The sequence below is a fragment of the Leptonychotes weddellii genome, chromosome 9, assembly GCF_054177405.1.
Source record: "Leptonychotes weddellii isolate Sample4059 chromosome 9, ASM5417740v2, whole genome shotgun sequence".
Lineage (NCBI taxonomy): Eukaryota > Metazoa > Chordata > Mammalia > Carnivora > Phocidae > Leptonychotes > Leptonychotes weddellii.
This window is the reverse complement of record NC_138377.1, coordinates 114020382-114038518: the sequence shown is the minus strand read 5'-3', so window position 1 is coordinate 114038518 and position 18137 is coordinate 114020382. Positions and strand designations below refer to the sequence as shown.

At 39.3% G+C, this 18137-nt stretch overlaps 1 protein-coding gene across 8 annotated transcripts in view; it reads left to right on the top strand.

Annotated features, from left to right (window-relative positions):
- Positions 1-18137, top strand: part of LOC145723578 (uncharacterized) — a 71462-nt gene that overhangs the window by 46182 nt on the left and 7143 nt on the right. For 3 of the 8 annotated variants that reach the window (XR_014148759.1, XR_014148763.1, XR_014148761.1), the window contains 3 exons: positions 7-90; positions 7291-7471; positions 10094-10190. Coding sequence is in view for 2 of the 8 variants with exons in the window: in XM_081831592.1 (XP_081687718.1) it covers positions 7-90; positions 4415-4448; positions 7291-7471; positions 10094-10190 (396 nt within the window). In the remaining 6 variants the exon portion in view is untranslated. Of the gene's footprint in view, positions 1-6; positions 91-1853; positions 1873-2132; positions 2248-4414; positions 4449-7290; positions 7472-10093; positions 10191-18137 lie in introns of those variants that run through there. The other 5 variants (XR_014148760.1, XR_014148762.1, XM_081831592.1 and 2 more) reach the window with 3 other exon arrangements.

Here is an 18137-nt window from a genome sequence, read left to right as displayed (position 1 = left end):
CCCTAGATGGTGTTCAGTGACAAAAGCCAAAATATTTGCGGAACTCCAGGACATGCATCTTTCTGCTGAGAAAAGCAGTCATTATCAAAAGTAAGTACAGACACAATATCCACAGAAAACGTGAAAGGTAGGCTGACAAAGGAAATATTTACCTATGACAGAGTGTCAGCCAAGGGGTACTAAGGCAAATCAAGCAAGGTGGAGAAAAGGCCAATTTGTGGCAAACGAAATCTACCCATTTTAATTAGTTGAGCTAAGGAGTTTTGAGACCCGTGTGAATCAATTTGCAGCCATTTTCTAAAATGTGTTACAAATCATCGGTTTGCATTGAAAATAAACCTTTTAAAAACCATCCACCACCAAGTTTCTTGAATAGAATACAATGTATATTACCCCTAATAATGAAAAAAAAAAAATACCTCTACATGTTGTCTCCTGGGGAGACAAATAAATTGGGTGGGACCCCATTTCTTTGCAGGGGGAGCACTTTTATCCTATTTAATATGTATTCACACACAGACACATCTACAAAGGAACTTCTTTGAAGTTCCGCCACTACTTAGCTCTGCAGCCCTGGGCAAGTTACTTAATTTCTCTGTCCCTTGGTTTCCTCATCTAGTGAAGTTACAATAGTGCCTGCTTCCAGCGGGGGTTGCTGTAAGGAGTGAGTTAACACATGAAGCTCTTAAAGATGTGTCTGCTGTATATTTACTACTAGACTGGCATCTGCTATTATCATATATGCATTGGGGTCTCATTAATTTTATTACTGACGACAGTGCTTTTAGTTACGGTCACCCAGGATGTTGTGCCTAGACTCCACAACTTCAACTCTAAATATCGAGTGGTTCTATTAAGGCATTGCAACTCAAACTCGGGCTGTGCTGAGCGCAAAACTGCCCCTGGGGCAAAGTGATTACTGTCCTTGTCCCTGCCTTCTGACGCCCCAGAGGCACTAAGTCGCCGGCTTTGTAAACAGTCAAAGTAAAATGCAGCTCCAGGGCGTGGTTGGCACGCCACTGAACTGTGCATCAAATCACAGGGAAACTCCACTAAGAGCCTATAAGAAGGCAAACAGCTATGTGTCTGACTTCTCAGCCCCTCGTTTGGTAAGGATGCCGACACACCCCATCCTCATTTTACCGGATGTGCCTAAGTCCTTCGTGGCATATTTTAACATCCTTTGGGTTTTAGGATATTCTTTTTGTTTGTGGTAGGCGCTATCCTCTACTAAGCTGTTTGAGTTGAAATTTAGTTTTAACAGACAGGGATGTTTCCTCATATGTTAGAATGTTGATTAAAAACTAGGATTTGATGTGAAAAGGAAAGAAAAATATATCATTTCACAGTTTGATTTTTTCACATGTTGAATTTTGAAATTAAGACAAAGCCCATTTCAGTGGGGAATAAAATCAGCATTACCTCAACTATGGAATATCTTTCTTTATGTTTTTAAGTTGCTCTATTGCCTTTCCTGATAGTAACTCAAGATCTGAGCTAAGTGAAACCAGAGTCCTTAAAAGGCGGCTAACGGCGTCCCACCCACCCCAACGCCCTCCCAGTCACTCTACATGGATACAGATATGACTTGCTTTTGTTACAGTTAGATCACAGAACCTCAGGTACAAATAGTTTTCATTTTATGTCACTTCCCAACGAAATCTTGCAAACAAGCCCAGACAGGAGCCGGTGTTTTCCTACACATGTTAACATTGACCTTGCCACTTTGAACCACACCCCTCATCTCTTTAAATCAGCATTCCACATCCTACTCACATCTTTTCTTTTCAACCTGCTCCATGGTGTAAGACAGTCTGTTTCCACTCTGCACATATGCCAGAAATGTGTAAAGACCTGAGAAGCTGGACTTGGGTGAGGTTAGGATGCAGAAAAACAAGCATTGTACTTTGCTCATGTGCTAAAATGTTGGGAAAGATGGCTAAAATATGTCCTTCTAAATATTATCTGTCATTGCTCTACTTGCTAAGAGAAGTGAGTCTCGGATGTTTCAAATCAGCTTCAGGGTTAGATATTTTCTCACTTTTAATTAAGTTACTCTTTTAGATCAGGGAAAGGTAACGTTTGTGAAATATACATAACTTTCTATGTGTCTTTTTGTGGTTGTTTTGTAGGCTTGGAAGGGATCTTTGACTTTCTCATATTGGAACAAACAACAGCTTCAAAGTTGCCTATGATGTACTAAACAAAGATATGAGAACTCCCCCAGATATGACGAAGTTGTTTCCTGTATGTGAATGCTGAGATTTAAGGAAATATCCTGATTCCCCTTTAACTCACATATAAATTCTTTTTTTGAACGCTGCTCCCTTTGAGATTTGCAGATAGTTAAACCAGTTTACACAGTTCTTTTTTCCCCCTTCCTTTTAAGTATAGCTCTTAAGTAAGCAGACACTTTAACTTGACTTCTTATTAGACAGCTTTTTCTTTATTGCTTTTTCATAGCACAGCTATCAAAAATGAGATAATGTGCAAGATCTGGGACCTAATCAGCTTTCTAGCTGAGTTTAAAGAGTCCAGAGGCTGTTTAAAGGTAGCTCTGGTTATGTGTGAGGGCCTACTGCAGTGTTTGCTCTGCCACATTTTGATGGAGAGGGTAATGTGTTTGCTAGATAAGGCAAAAGGGACTAGCCAAAAAAGCAAGGCTCTGTTTGATAAACCCTGACATATTTAGCCATTTTTCTCCCACATGAAAGGAAGCTTTAAAACTCCAAGGAAAATAGAGGTGTCCACTCAAGCACACTAATGTTTATCGAGACAAAAAAAGTAAATAAAGAAAATTGGCATCTTTTAGTCTATTAAGTTAATTAGCTCTAGAGCTTATCATGAAATTGAAAAGCTGGATAAAATACAAGTCTATTTCTTGTTGTTGTTGTTTGATGTGAAAGGTGAGTTCTTTACGTCAGTGTACATTGAAAAGACAGTTATTTTGTTTGGCTTGTCTTGCTCTGGTAGAAGACTTGAACTCTATATGAAGGAGCTCATGAGCTGAAGTTACACTTTTATAATGCCGATCAGCATGGACTTGGGATGAGAACTCAATCTGAAATTAGTGTTAAACATACATGATGACATTCTTTGTTAAGTGATCTATAGCCTGAAAACAGATTTATAAAGCCAGAATAAAAATATGCCACCTGACATCTACTCATAATTAGAGGTCAGTTCTAAAAATCCAATTAAAATAAGTTCATACATAAAGATGTTTTAAAATAAAATGGCTTTACAATCTAGAATGATGTGAAAGTGCTGGAGGTGAACTATTGATTGCCTTATAATAATTTTTCTTTTCTAGAAAAAGTAAAGGAACAAAATATCAACAATCTTCAGAAAATAGAGCTGTCTCTCAAAATAAGAATTTAAATGATGGGGCGCATGGGTGGCTCAGTCGTTAAGCGTCTGCCTTCGGCTCGGGTCATGATCCCAGGGTCCTGGGATCGAGTCCCACATTGGGCTCCCTGCTCTGCAGGAGGCCTGCTTCTCCCTCTCCCACTCCCCCTGCTTGTGTTCCCTCTCTCGCTGTGTCTCTCTCTGTCAAATAAATAAAATCTTTAAAAAAAAAAAAGAATTTAAATGATGTAAGTATGAAGATCATTTGGGGCTCAAGTTTTATAGAGTGATCACTGTCAGTTAATTAGAAGGAAGTATCAATCCTAGATCAATATCTTAGTAAAATTTTCTACTTTTTTTCTTTAGAAAAGATACTTCTTTGATTTCTTGTTTTTCTAAATCACAAGTATTTGATAAACTGAAAAAGTGGCCTCAGAAGATTAGTTCACCTATAGAACATTTTATTTTATTTATTTTTTAGATTGTATATTTTTAAAGTCATTTCCACACCCAACGAGGGGCTCGAACTCACAACCCCGAGATCAAGAGTTTCACGCTCCACAGACTGAGCCAGCCAGGTGCCCCTATAGAACATTTTAAAATACAATCACGTGAATCTTTAGAACTGTGTTTCTTTTATATATTAATCATTTTAAACATTTTTTATGGCTCCGTGTTAATAATCTATATGACTGTAGATTTTTAGATTAATTTAATGTCAACTAGGGATTAATGTGAATTAATTAAATTGACTGTATCTTCTTTAATGAGAAAAAAAGGATTTAGTTTTAATACTGATGATCTTAATAAAGCTTCTCTCTACTTATCTGTATTTTCTCAACATTAGGAATTATTTTTATTAGAGGGTGAATTAATTTAATAACGGCGGAGTGGGAAAACTTGAAATAACTAAGTGATTGCAAACTGACTTTGCTATTGTTCTTGAAGCTGCATAGTTACACCAAGTAACTTTCAATTAGAAAAGACTCAATTTGCTGAAGCTGTTTGAAAATAAAAACATATATTGGAGTTCACACTTACTTTTCTTTTGTTTCTTTTGAAACAGCCAACAGAATTTGAAACCATATCTACAATGTAAGGTAAGTAATTGTTGAACACACTTGACTCCACTCTGTAAATGGCTAAAAAGTCACATCTTATAAACGCATTTCCAGTAAAATGATTGTCTGCAAAGATGCAGTAACCATAGAATAAAATCCTAAATGAAGCCTGGGAGGCCTCGGAAATGAACTCATCACTCTGTGACAAAGACACAGAAATTCCAAGCACGTATTTGGAATGCATGGGTTTCATGATGTCTCCTGTGTAAGATGCGGAAAGAAGAAGAATGTTAGCAGAGCATGCCAGACCACTCTGTAGTGTTTATTCTTTATTTTGGGGGGCATTCACTGGAATTATAGGCTACAGTTCTTTTTTAAATTAAATTTTCAGGGGAGCCTGGTTGGCTCAGTCAGTTAAATGTCCAACTCTTGATTTCGGTGCAGGTCATGATCTCAGGGTCTTGAGACAGAGCCCAGTGTCAGGCTCCATGCTGAGCGTGGAACCTGTTCTCTCTCTCTCTCTCCAAAAAAAATTAAATTTTTACTTATTTATTTATTTATTACTCTTATTATTTTTAAAAGATTTTATGTTTAAGTAGTCTCCACACACAACATGGGGCTCAAACTCATGACCCTGAGATCAAGAATTGCATGCTCTACCAACTGAGCCAGCCAGGTGCCCCTCATTGGTTGATTATTTTTAAATGGAAGATGGAGGAGGAATACAGGGAGTACAGGGGCCAGCAAAAATAAAACAAACCAAACCCCAAACTGAAAGGCAAACAAAACAATCTAGGCTCTTCCCCCACCCCCACCCTGTTTTTCACATTCCCATATACAGCCTATATTTAATGGTCAAAACTTACATATAGTCCCCAACCCCTCATGAAGTCTCCTCATCAATGAAAACAATGCTGTCCTTTTCCCTATTCTGTCAGGACTCTAGTCTTTTGTTTAAGGGCCTGACAAGCTCATTCCCAATGCCCTGGCACTTACGGGTGGACACAGTGATGGATCATGCATTTGGCAGTGTGATGCTGGCATCTTCCCCAGTTCGTCATCCCACCAGTCAGATATGAGGCTGGGTTTATTTGTTTATTTTTAAAAAGATTTTATTTATTTGTTTGAGAGAGCAAGAGAGTGCATGAATGGGGGTGGAGGCAGAGAGGGGGAGAAGCGGACTCCCCACTGAGCTGGGAGCCTGACTTGGGGCTGATCCCAGGACCCTGAGATCACTACTTGAGCCCAAGGCAGACACTTAACTGACTGAGTCCCCAGGTGCCCCTGAGGCTGAGTTTAAAACAAATTATGCAATGATATGCTCATTAACTTTAAACCTGGAAATATAGTGTTCTAGACCAGGAAGCTCCCAGTTTAAAAAGTTTTGTGCCCGGATCTGGTTGCCAAATGGTGCCAGGCCAACATAGCTTTGACTAGCACAACTGCCTTGGACCCAGTTCTGGCTTTGCCGGCGAAAGATTGGGTAATAGAATTCACTCTCTGTGTTGTTGAGAATGTGAAAAGGGATCCAAAGTTCCTAGCTCTGTGTCTGACACAGAATAAGATATTCATAAAAGACTAATCTCATCATTGCTCCTAAGGATGATGACCTTAATGGATCTCAGTTCAGAAACAAAATAAAAATCAGTGGAGAAACTGTTGGGGTGGGATGTGCAAAATGTCCTAAAAGAGTTTTCAAAGGGAATCAGGTAGAAAACAGGCATTGCAGGTAGTGGATTTCACCTCAGTGTAAGAAAGAACTTTCCAATAATTCGATTGGCTTAAAATCATTTTTAATGACCATCCCATCTGTCAGGGGTGCCAGAGAGAGGATAATTGGATTATACTGGGGTGGAACGGATCACTGTTTCTTAAACCTGGTTGCATGAAATGGAATCACCTGAGAAACTTTAAATATCCATGTCATACAAATACGTGAGACATGTCTTCCAGCGCAAACACAAGCACGCCATTTGCAAGTGTAATTTCTGGTATTTGTTAGAAATGAGACCCTTTGGGGACGCCTGGGTGGCTCAGTTGGTAAAGTGTCTGCCTTCAGCTCAGGTCCTGGGCCCAGGGTCCTGGGATCGAGCCCCGCATTGGGCTCCCTGCTCAGCGGAGAGTCTGCTTCTCCCTCTCCCTCTGCCCACCCCCCCCCAACTCGTGCTCTCTCTTTTTCAAATAAATAAATAAATAAACAAATAAATAATTGAAATCTTAAAAAAAAAAAAGAAATGAGACACTTTGACTAGGTGATACCAAAACAAGTCCACATAAGAGCAAAATTGTTTGCTTTTTGGTTTGTTTCCTGTGAAACTCAGTAAATCACTCTGTGTCTCCCTTTCCCAAACAACATTCTGATGTGGGAGAAATCTCATGAAAATAAATATCAAGGCCACTCACAAGGGAAGCAGATGCAGAACCATAAAATGGAGGGTATCCCCAAGCCAGGGTTCTGGTTCAAATTATTTTTTCTTTTAATACATGATATTGTAACAACAGCTACCATTTATATAAGACATTATTCTGTTCCTAAATTGTTGGCTGATTTTTCCTAAACTCTCTGACACAAGTTTTACTTCTCTGAATGGGGGATGGAGGAGTTGAACCAACTCCGGACTGGTCATTCCAAATGCACATGGGAGCCTGACGGGGTCTCTTCATGGGTTGTGGGGACCCATGATAATTGGGACTCATGGGGACCATGGCAAAATGGAGGGCCCAGACTATTCTAAAGAGGGGTGCCACTCTTTGACCCTTGTTAACTGTGGCCTTGTGGAAATGCAGATTTAGTTTTATCACAGCTTTTGATTTTTCAAGATAACCTAGTAATGCCAACTTTCAAATTGTGAAAGTGGCCATTTCAAATATTATTTTGCAGTTACAGGCGGAGAATCCTGGAGGCGAGATGTGGCTTATGGGTCACTGGCTTCTTCCATCTGGACTGGCTGAAGGCCACAGCTACCTTCTATCGTTCGCATTTTCTGGAAGTACTTCTCCAACTTTGGTGTGCATGAGAATCACCTGGAGAGCTGTTAAATCACAGACTTCTGAGTTCCACAGTAAGAGACTCTGATCGGCGTTTCTTACCAGTTGCCAGTTGATACTGAGACCCACACTGGCTAGTGACTGTGCAAGCAGGGAGCCAGTCATGGTATGGCCCCCTTTGCCTTGGTTACTGTTGGGTATTCTTTTGATTAATCCAAGGAGTCTTCCTCTCTCCTCTGCTTCTCCTGTTGCCTTCGCTTTCTGTCTCAAGATGACCCCTTAGGGAAGGTTGTAGCTGGTAATTTTGCATTAGGATGGGGAAGATGTACAGTACTGATGGGGTTAGATTCCGCCTTGTTAACTTGGCAGGAAATGCTCAATCTGTTTATTTATTATTATTATTAAGCATTCTGTAAGCTTAAGGTGTACAGCATGTTGATTTGATACATTTACACAATTATATATATAATTGTGTAATATATATATATATATATATATATATATATAATCAAGCAACATGATTACCACCACCGCATTAGCTAACATCTGTATTACATCACATAATTATCATTTCTCTTGTAAGAACCCTTAAGAATCCAGTTTCTTAGCAATTTTGAAATACATAATACAGTATTGTTAACTATAATTACAATGCTGTACATTAGATCTCCAGAACTTATTCCTCTTCTAACCACAAGTTTGTACCCTGTGACCAGCATCTCCCCATTTCCCTTACCTCCCAGCCCCTAGTAACCACCATTCTACTCTCTGTCTCTATGAGCTAGTTTTGTTTTTCAGATTTCACATGTAAGTGATATCATACAGTATTTGTCTTTTTCTATCTGATTTATCTCACTTAGCATAATCCCTTCAAGGTCCATCCGTGTTGTCTCAAATGGCAGGATTTCCTTTTTTCTCATGGCAGAATAATATTCCATTGTGTACGTGTGTGTGTGTATATGTGTATATATATATATTTCACTGTATTCCTTTGTATGTGTATATATTGCATTGTATATATATAATATATATACATATATTATATATTCCGTTGTATATATACATATCAGAGCTGTATCCATTCACTTATTGATGAACACTTAGATTGTCTCCATATCCTGGCCATTGTGAATAACACTGCAATGAGCATCAGAGTGTAGGTGTCTCTTGGAGATCCCGCTTTCATTTCCTTTGGGTATATACCCAGAGGTGAGATTGCTGGATCATATGGTAGTTCTATTTTTAGTTTTTTGAGGAACCACCATACTGATTTCCAGAGTGGCTGCACTGATGTACGTTTCCCACCAACAGTCCACGCATGTTCTATTTTCTCCACGTCCTTACCAACACTTGTTATCTCTTGTCTTCTTGAGCTTAACCATTCTAACAGGTGTGAGGTGACATTTCACTGTGGTTTTGATTTTCATTTCCCGGATGATGAATGGTGTAGAGCACCTCTTCGTATACCTATTAGCCATTTGGGTGTCTTTGGAAAAGTGTCTATTCAGTTCCTCTGCCCATTTTTAAAATTGGATTGGTTTTTTGGTTGCTGTTGTTGTTATTGAGCTGTATAGATTCTTTATAGATTTTGAATATTAACGGGGTATCAGATACATAGTTTGCAAATACTTCCCCCATTGTATAGGTTCCCTTTTCATTTTATTGATGGTTTCTTTTGTTGTGCAGAAACTTTTTAGTTTGATGTAGTCTTGCTTGTTGCATTTGCTTTTCTTGCTTCTGCTCAATCCTGTTTAGAAGATAGGGTCACCCGTAAGCACTTTGCGGACAACCAGCTTCATAAATAAGTATATTCAATGATACATGGGTGATTACTCAGTGCCAGGCGATGTGCAAGGTATTTTATCTGTGCTACCTAGAGTACTGACAACCTTTTCTGAGGTAGATATTCTCATTTCTAGTTCACTGAATTTCAGAGACATTAAATAACTCATCTTAGATCACACAGGCTCTAAATAGGCAGGAGAGAGATTTAAAGTATCACTTTCTGGGATACTTCCAAATTTATATGCACACATAGTAGTATAACTTGATATAGTATAATTAATATAACATACAAAATCATACCTTACCTTGTAAAGGATGCAAAGTGATTAACGAAAATGTAAATTATATTGCTAAATAAAATAAATTAGAAGCAAATAAAACAAGAAGGAAAGGAAGATGAAGTACAAAATGGCATTCCATGAAGTCTTATTCCCTTGCTAGTAGTGGGTAATGACTTGACTCTGAGCTCATAAAGTAAGGGAAGTCTCTAAGAGCACCATGTTACGGGGTGATATGGGCCATGTGAAGGCAGGGTGGTCTCTATCCTTAGTCCAGGATGCCCTCTTGGGCTTGTGACTGCCTGACAAGCCTACCAAGGTGCTTATGGATCTGCCTACACCTGAGATCTACGAAGACATGGGTGATGCTTATGAAGAACAGTCTTTGCTATCGACCTACCTACAGCAACCTGCACGGTATTGTAAATATGAAGCCTGGGATCTCATTCATTTAATTCCATTCATAATCTGTCTGACACAACATTGTAGAAAGACGGGTTTTTAGTTAAAACAGTACCATCAGGTTGATGATAATGCTTCAGATCAATTGCTTTAAATTAAATACACAATCATGTCCTCCACACACTTCAACACTGGAAGTCTGCCTTTGTTCTTCCATTTCTTTTGTTTTAGAGTTCAGTACATTTGGTTGGTTGACAAAGAGGGAGAACTTTGCGGTAGATGATTCCAGAAGAAGAAGAAACAAAATGAACCATGGGAGAGAAACAAGGTAAACACAAAACAGAAATGTTTCTTGTTCAAGGGCAAGGAAATACTCTCACATCAGAAATAAAATTTCTACAGAGCTTATCTGCAAGTTTGTTCATCTGGAAATGAGGAGGTTTGTGTGCTATTGACCTCTATAAGTTTCTTTCTGGCTGTATCCTTGGGAAGGCATGATTCAGACTGTGATGTGATGGCATTGGGGTGGGCACAGGAGAAAGAGGGAGTAATCCTCAGAACGCCACAACCAACCATCCACCTGAAATGTGGTTAGGCAGCTCATGGGATGAGACGTCTCTCATTCTCCTCCATAGCCCTGAACAGCGAAGATCGGCCCGCTAGCTCAGAGCAGGGAGTTCAACCCAGGCTGGGAGACATTTCCAAGGAATTTAGATCTTCTGCCAAGTGGATGACTTAAGTCATCTCTCAACATCTCGTTCCAATTATGAAGCCCATGTGGTGTTGTCAGGCATTAATAGGGAGACTGGCCTGGGTTTTGCTCTGGGGTTTGTGCATCTGCCACATCCGTGTTTCCTAACTTCATCTGGGTTTCCACAAAACATTTGGCAGAGGTCATCCCCTCAAGCATTTGACTTTTTAAATTAAATTTCCGGTAGTGACTTCCCAATCTGAAACCATGTCCCCTTCTATTTTGGTTTAAGCTTGTTGTTTGGTTAGTGCAAATCAAGTTAAAATAAGCAGAAACAAACAAAGTACCTTTTGAGACTCCCTCATATGGCAGGTGCAATAGTTCGTCATCATAAGATTGACCTCTGGCTTCTCTGAAAGCTGAGTTGGCTTGCCAGTTCTTCAGCAGACCATGCTCGGGGATCCCTGGGATCACTACATGTCTCTTTTATATGCTTTGCTTTGGATGTGGTTGTTTCTATTTAAGATTGTATAAGCAACTGGATGGCTAGATGTACATTTTAAAACAAATAAACTTTTTTTTTTCCCAAAAAATGTTAGCATCAAACCCAAAATAAATCAAAGCATACGTATCCTCCAGCCTGTTTAGTTTGGGGGCTATGCTGGTGGGATGGTAGATATATGCTGCATTACTGAACCCTTTTCCTTTTAAGTTCTGCTAGTTCTAGCTTCTGCCTTGATTCTCCTGGGAAGCCAGCTCTTCTCTACAGTCGGTTCTTGGGGCTCAGGTGGAGCTGCCTCCATCCTACTTCCTTGGCCATCGTGATTGGTCCAGGGCTTAGCAAGTGGTCCATTAGAGCCAATCAAAGCTTGTATCAATTAGGATTAAGTTCGGCTTTCAATGAAAGACATCCAAAATGAGAGTGGCTTAAATAAGATACATTTTATTTCTGCCTCCTGGGTAAGTCCAGAGGTAGACTGTTTAGAGCAGATGTGCTAGCTCTGTTCTAGACTGACTTTCTTTCTTTCTTTTGTAAGGAAATTGACATGCTGATTCTTTTTTTTTTTTTTTTTTAAAGATTTTATTTATTTGAGAGGGAGGGAGAGAGAGAGAGAACAGAGAGCAAGAGCACAAGGGCTGGGGCAGGGAGAAGCAGACTCCCCACTGAGCAGGGAGCCCACCGCGGGGCTTGATCCTAGGATGCTGGAATCATGACCTGAGCTGAGTGCAACGCTTAACCGACTGAGCCATCCAGGTGCCCAAGACATGCTGATTCTGAAATTTACATAGAAATGCAAAGAACCTAGAATAGCCAAGAACATTCTGTAGAAGAAGAATACAGTGGGAGGACTTCCAGCATTTGATTTCAAGACTCATTGTAAAATTATAATAATTAAGCAGTGTTGTCTGGTATAAGGTAGGACAAATAGACTAATAAAACAGAGTCCAGAAATGGCCCCATTCATATATAGTCAGTTAATTTTCAACAGGGACACAAAGCAATTCAGTGAAGAAAAGGAGAATATTTTCCATAAATGATTCTGGAACAATTGGATAGGCAAGTGAAAAATACAGTACTTAGCTTATGCCACATGCAAACTATAATTCCAGATGGACCATGGACTCAAAATACAAGCAATCATAGTAAACTTCCGGAAAAACAAGAGACTACCTTTAAGCATAAGGGGTAGGCAAATATTTACCAGAATTTAAAAGCATTTTAAAAAAGATAAATATTAAATATAAAAAAGATAAACTACTTCATCAAAGTATAAGTTCTATTTATCAAAAGACATTATTAAGAAAATGAATAGGATTTGTTTTTGTCTCCATTTTACAGAACTTTAGTATAATTGGGATTCTTTAACATTTAGTAAAATGTATAGTTTTTTGAACCTCGTGTAGAAAAGGTATCTTTTAACTTGCTTTTTTCTCCTTAAAACTTCCTTTGCTTGCTTTGTCACTATTAGGCATCTATATTGCTCTGTGCCTCTTACCTCTCAAACCCCAAATTTGCTAACCTCAGTATCATCAGAATATTATTTGCCTTTCTACATGTACAGAGTCTTAGAGCCAATTCATTCCATCTATGCAATTACCCCTTTGTCTATAAAGATCTCCACTGGGATTTCCCTGGAAATATTTCAGTGATAGCTTCATTTTGCAGACAAAGGAAACTGAGAGAATAAAACATTTCCTGGAAATTTGACAGTCTTGGTGTTGAAAAGTTAAGCACTGTAAATTTAGCAGATGCAAACAAATTAGTCCTCCTAATACTAATGTCAGAACATCCCCTGAATTCCTATATGACTGCAGCTGCAGAGATAGGCCTCATTGGAAAGCGTTTCCCATTCTGAGGTTCCTTCTTCGTGATACCTGAACATTACCAATTAAAGCTGTAAGATTATTTCATGAGTAGGTTTATAAAATGGGGCCGGTGTGTGTGTGTGTGTGCTTGTGTATTTAACATACCCTGAGTATATGTATTTTTTCTAACTACAATTTCTTAAAATTCTGAAGATTAAAAAAAATTCTTTAAAACTCTATTATTGCTGTGATTAAAGCATGATATTGTTAAAAGAGACAAGAACTGGGGCACCTGGGTGGCATAGTCGGTTAAGTCTCGACTCTTGGTTTCAGCTCAGGTGGTGATTTCAGGGTCATGAGATCGAGCCCTGCATCAAGCTCTGCACTCAGCAGGGAGTCTGCTTGAGATTTTCTCTCTCCCTCTCCCTCTGCCCCTCACCCACCTCATGTTCTCTCTCTCTCCCTCTCTAAAATAAATAAGGGTGCCTGGCTCAGTCAGTTAAGTGTCTGCCTTAGACTCAGGTCATGATCTCGGGGTCCTGGGATTGAGTCCTGCATCGGGCTCCCCACTCAGCAGGGAGTCTGCTTCTCCCTCTGCCCCTCTTTCCCTCACTCATGCGCTCTCTCTCTTTCTCAAAAATAAACAGAATCTTTAGGAGGGCACGTTCTGCATGGAGCACTGTGTGTTGTGCACAAACAATGAATCATGGAACACTTCATCTAGAACTAATGATGTAATGTATGGGGATTAACATAAGAATAAAAAAAAATAAACAGAATCTTTAAAAATAAATAAATAAATCTTAAAAAATTAAAGACAAGAGATTTTTTTTAAAGATTTTATTTATTTATTTGACAGAGAGAGAGAGAGAGCACACAAGCTGGGGAAGCAGCAGAGGGAGAGAGAGAGAAGCAGACTCCCTGCTCAGGGTTTGATCCCAAGACACTGGAATCATGACTTGAGCTGAAGGCAGACACTTAACCAACTGAACCACCCAGGTGCCCCAAAAGACAAGAGAGTTGATAGGGGAACTATGGTTGAGGGAAGAGAAGTCTTACCTCTTCTTGTATATAAATTGTATGTAAATATGGTATCTACTTTTCTTTCTTTCTTTTTTTTTAAGATTTTTTCTTTTTAAGTAATCTCTACATCTAATGTGGGGCTCAAACTCATGACCCTGAGATGGGCAGTGGCAAGCTCCACTGACCGAGCCAGCTGGTACCCTCATGGTGTCTACCTTTCTAATACATATCTAGTGAGACTGATATATCACTTTGCATTTGCAGAGTGGGCTGTGTTTTATGAACGATTTTCACAGACATGGTATTATTCAATCCTCAACAATACTGTAGCTCTGCAGGTTTATAATGTCTTTTGGTTTTATGTATCCTTTCCCAGGTTATGAATCCTTCAAAAGATTGAGGTTACTGAGGGGTGCCTGAGTGGCTCAGTTGGTTAAGCGACCGACTCTTGATTTTGGCTCAGATGATGATCTCAGGGTCATGGGATCGAGCCTCATGTCAGGTTTCATGCTCAGTGAGGAGTCTGCTTGAGATTCTCTTCTCTCCTTCTCCCTCTGCTCTTCCCCCTGCAATCTTTCTTGCCCAAATAAATAAAATCTTTAAAAAAAATACTGTGGTTGCTGAAGCTCCCCAGGTAGGAAGGAGCTTACACTTTCCCTCTCCCCACAGTGACCTGAATACAATTACATTTTATGTTCATGAAGTTCCGTGGATTCCTCATGATTTTGACTGTGACCACCCCATGTTGTGAGGTTGTCCAGCATCCATTCACAATTCTCACAGCACCTGTTGCTATGTTCTGGGACTGGTATCCTGCCAGGACAGTCCAAAGGGACCCATCTTTTTTTTCTCTGTCCCAGTACACACAGGCCGGGGCATGTGTCCTAAACCTTGCAAACAGATGGGAGAGGCTTAAGACCATCCTTGCTAGAGGCTTCTGACTAGGAGATTCCTGTAGTGAGGGAGGTCCTGGTGAACTTGCTTCCACCCTCCGGAGTTGCGTCTGTTGCCACCTGCTCCCAAACCTGGTTCTACAGTCTTCCCGTTCCTAATCTCCTTCCAGTGGATTTTCTTCACTTGACATTAGCCAGAGTAATTCTTCTGTTTTCTCCCCTCAAAGCAGCCATCTATGTCCCTTCTCTTTTGGAGACTTGAGCCGGCAGTCATCAGATTGTAGTTTGCCAAAGTGGCTTGCAAGTGGGAGTGGGTGAAAATTTCAGTAGCAATACCTCAATTCCCTTGAACAGAAAGGAGGAATTTGCCAGAGGACAGGACTTTATAGACCTTTACCCAAATAATAATACTCCTGCACTTCCATTTTTCTAGTTTACCTACCAATCACAGAGATGAGCTAGGTTATAAGGATACGCGTGTACAGAATTCTGTTTGATATCAATTATGCATGAAGCTGACAATTTCCCAAACTGACTAGATAGTAATCGTGCCCTAGGATTTTCCAGGCGTCCAGGGTTATGTTAAGCACTATCTGTGCATTATCTCATTTAATTCTGAAAACAACAAAATGAAGTAGGCACCATTATTGTCCTCATTTTACTGATGAACAAAGTTAAGTCGTTGGTATGTGGCAGACCAGCATCCAAACTAAGGGACTGAGCCACACACCATACCAACCACTCTAAGCTAAATATAATAATTATGCACTGGATCACAAGACCTGCTTTCTGATTACACAGATTGTGGAAATAGATAATTTTTATTCTTAATGCTTATTCTTAGCTCCAACCACACATTTAATTAATAGATTTCATATTTATTTTATTTGTTTATAAAAAATGCTTTGCTTTTATGATTAAATGACTAGGTGGCAGGGACTATAACTTAATTACATATTGCTTAATTGGTGTATTAGTTAATTATATGGAGTTAATTTTTAAAATTAAGTAATTGTATTTTATAACATGGTACTCTTCTAATGTCGATCATATTTCTCTGTTAATTTTGAAACTTTGACTCAAGCATTATTAAATGTATAAATAGTTAATTTTGATACTGAATTAGTGTAAGTTATTAGTGATTATATATACACACAACACACACACAGCTCAAATCTATTAACATCATTTATTTATAAAATATGCGAAATATATTAAATATGAAGAAAAATCTGCATGTAACTGCTAAAAGTGAGCCTCAATCTTGAGGTTAGTTTGGAAATTTAATTTTGGCATTTCTTAGTCTTAGTATTCTCTCCTATTATTTAAATAGAAACAATTCTAGGTTGAAAACCCCACTGTGAGTAAATGACTTAACTATGTTGTCAGCTTCTTTAGGACAGGGTCACTATTTAATATTCTTCACATGGAATAGCTTCCGGCACAATAAATGTTTGTTGAATTTGAATTTTGAATTTAAGTGAAATGATGCTGAAAATTTTACATTAGGTACCGCCATCCATCTGAATTTAAGCCAGTGGTTGCTATCTTGCATAGGGGAATCCTTAATGAGGTTTCCAGTGAGATTATTTTGGTGACAGTACAAAATGAAACATTTCGTCTCCTTTGAGTTTTCTGTTGCAATCATGCGTGGCTTAGTACTTAGGCGAGGGTCCCTGACTCAAATGAAAATTGTAACATTTATTATCATTAAGATTTCTGATACTTTATGGGACAAGAAATTCATAAATTCAACTCCAGCCCCGTTTCTGTTACGGACAAAGACACTGAAACCCAGAGAGGTTGAGTGATTTATTAACGTCACACAGCTCCTAGTACTAGAAGTAGCTATTGAGTGTAGTGACTCTGGGTCTCAATTAGGTATTTTTTCTACTGCACCAATCACAGAACATCTCATTAAGTGATTAGAAATGAGTTATTACTCATTCCTGAGCTTAACACTTCCCTACTAGTTTCTCAATTTAGATCCGTATTCAATGTACCTGATGCACAATGAAAACAGAATTTTCTAGTGGGCCATTTCAGGATAAGACTTTCCTGTGAAGTATTTAAGGCATTTCCAACACTTAGAATGGGACAGCTTAGTACTCCAGTACACTACTGTGGAATCGTAAGTTGGGACAACCTTACCAGAGAGAGTTTAGCAAGAGATATCCACCTTAAAAAAAGCATATTCCCTTCAATTCAGCAGTTTCACTGCTAAGATGTGATCCAAAAGAAACAAATCTGACAAATGTACTGACACACATAGGTATGTGTGCAAACAGACGTATTTGTGGTAGCATGTTTATTTTTAATTAAAAAAAATTCTTTTAAATATTTATTTATTTGAGAGAGAGAGGTAGAGAGAACGTGTGCATCAGGGGGAGGAACAGAATCACAAGCAGACTCTGTGCTTGGCTTTATGTGACATCTTCTGTGTTCTTACTGGTCTCTGCTCCCATCTGGCCTTTTTGGAGTAGTGATGTTCCTGAACTCACTGTTGGAATGTACAATCTTAGACAATTGCTCTTGGTCTCAAAATGCTACCAAAATCAATTCTTCCCATTTTCCCCTTCTTTTCTGGTAAAGCATGATAGGCATGTGGCTGCCCAGCCAGAGACTAAATTTCCCTGTGGCTCTTTGCAGGGAAACGTGCCCATGTGAGTGACAGAGTAGAACAGAAGTGATATATGTCACTTCATTGCTTGGGCCTTCAAACATTATACCCATGCTCCCCTGAGTTTTCTTTCCTCTTCCCAAGACTTGGAAAACTGGTATGACTGTGACCCAGCTTTGGCCCTGAAATAACGACTATGAATGGGGGGGGGTGCATAATTTGGGTCTCTGAATGGCACCACAGAGCCCAGCAGCAGCCATCCTCCCCCCACTTAAGACTGTTACGGGGGAGAGAAATAAACATCTTCATTTTAAAAGTAATTGTATCTCTTGCTTTCTGGGTCCCACATCTTCTTTTCAATTTGTTTAGTCCTTCATTTTGGTGGAACAAAACAATAGCTTTCTAAGAAAGAGTTCATTGAAGGAAGATTTTAGAGACATGTCTAAAAATGTCTTATTTCTAGCCTTTAGTTTTTTTTTTTTTATTCTTATGTTAATCCCCATACATTACATCATTAGTTTTAGAGGAAGTGTTCCATGATTCATTGTTTGTGCATAACACCCAGTGCTCCATGCAGAATGTGCCCTCCTCAATACCCACCACCAAGCTAACCCATCCTCTCACCCCCCTCCCCTCTAGAACCCTGTTTGTTTTTCAGAGTCCATCGTCTCTCATGGTTCGTCTACCCCTCCTATTTCCCCCGCTTCATTCTTCCCCTCCCGCTACCTTCTTCTTCTTCTT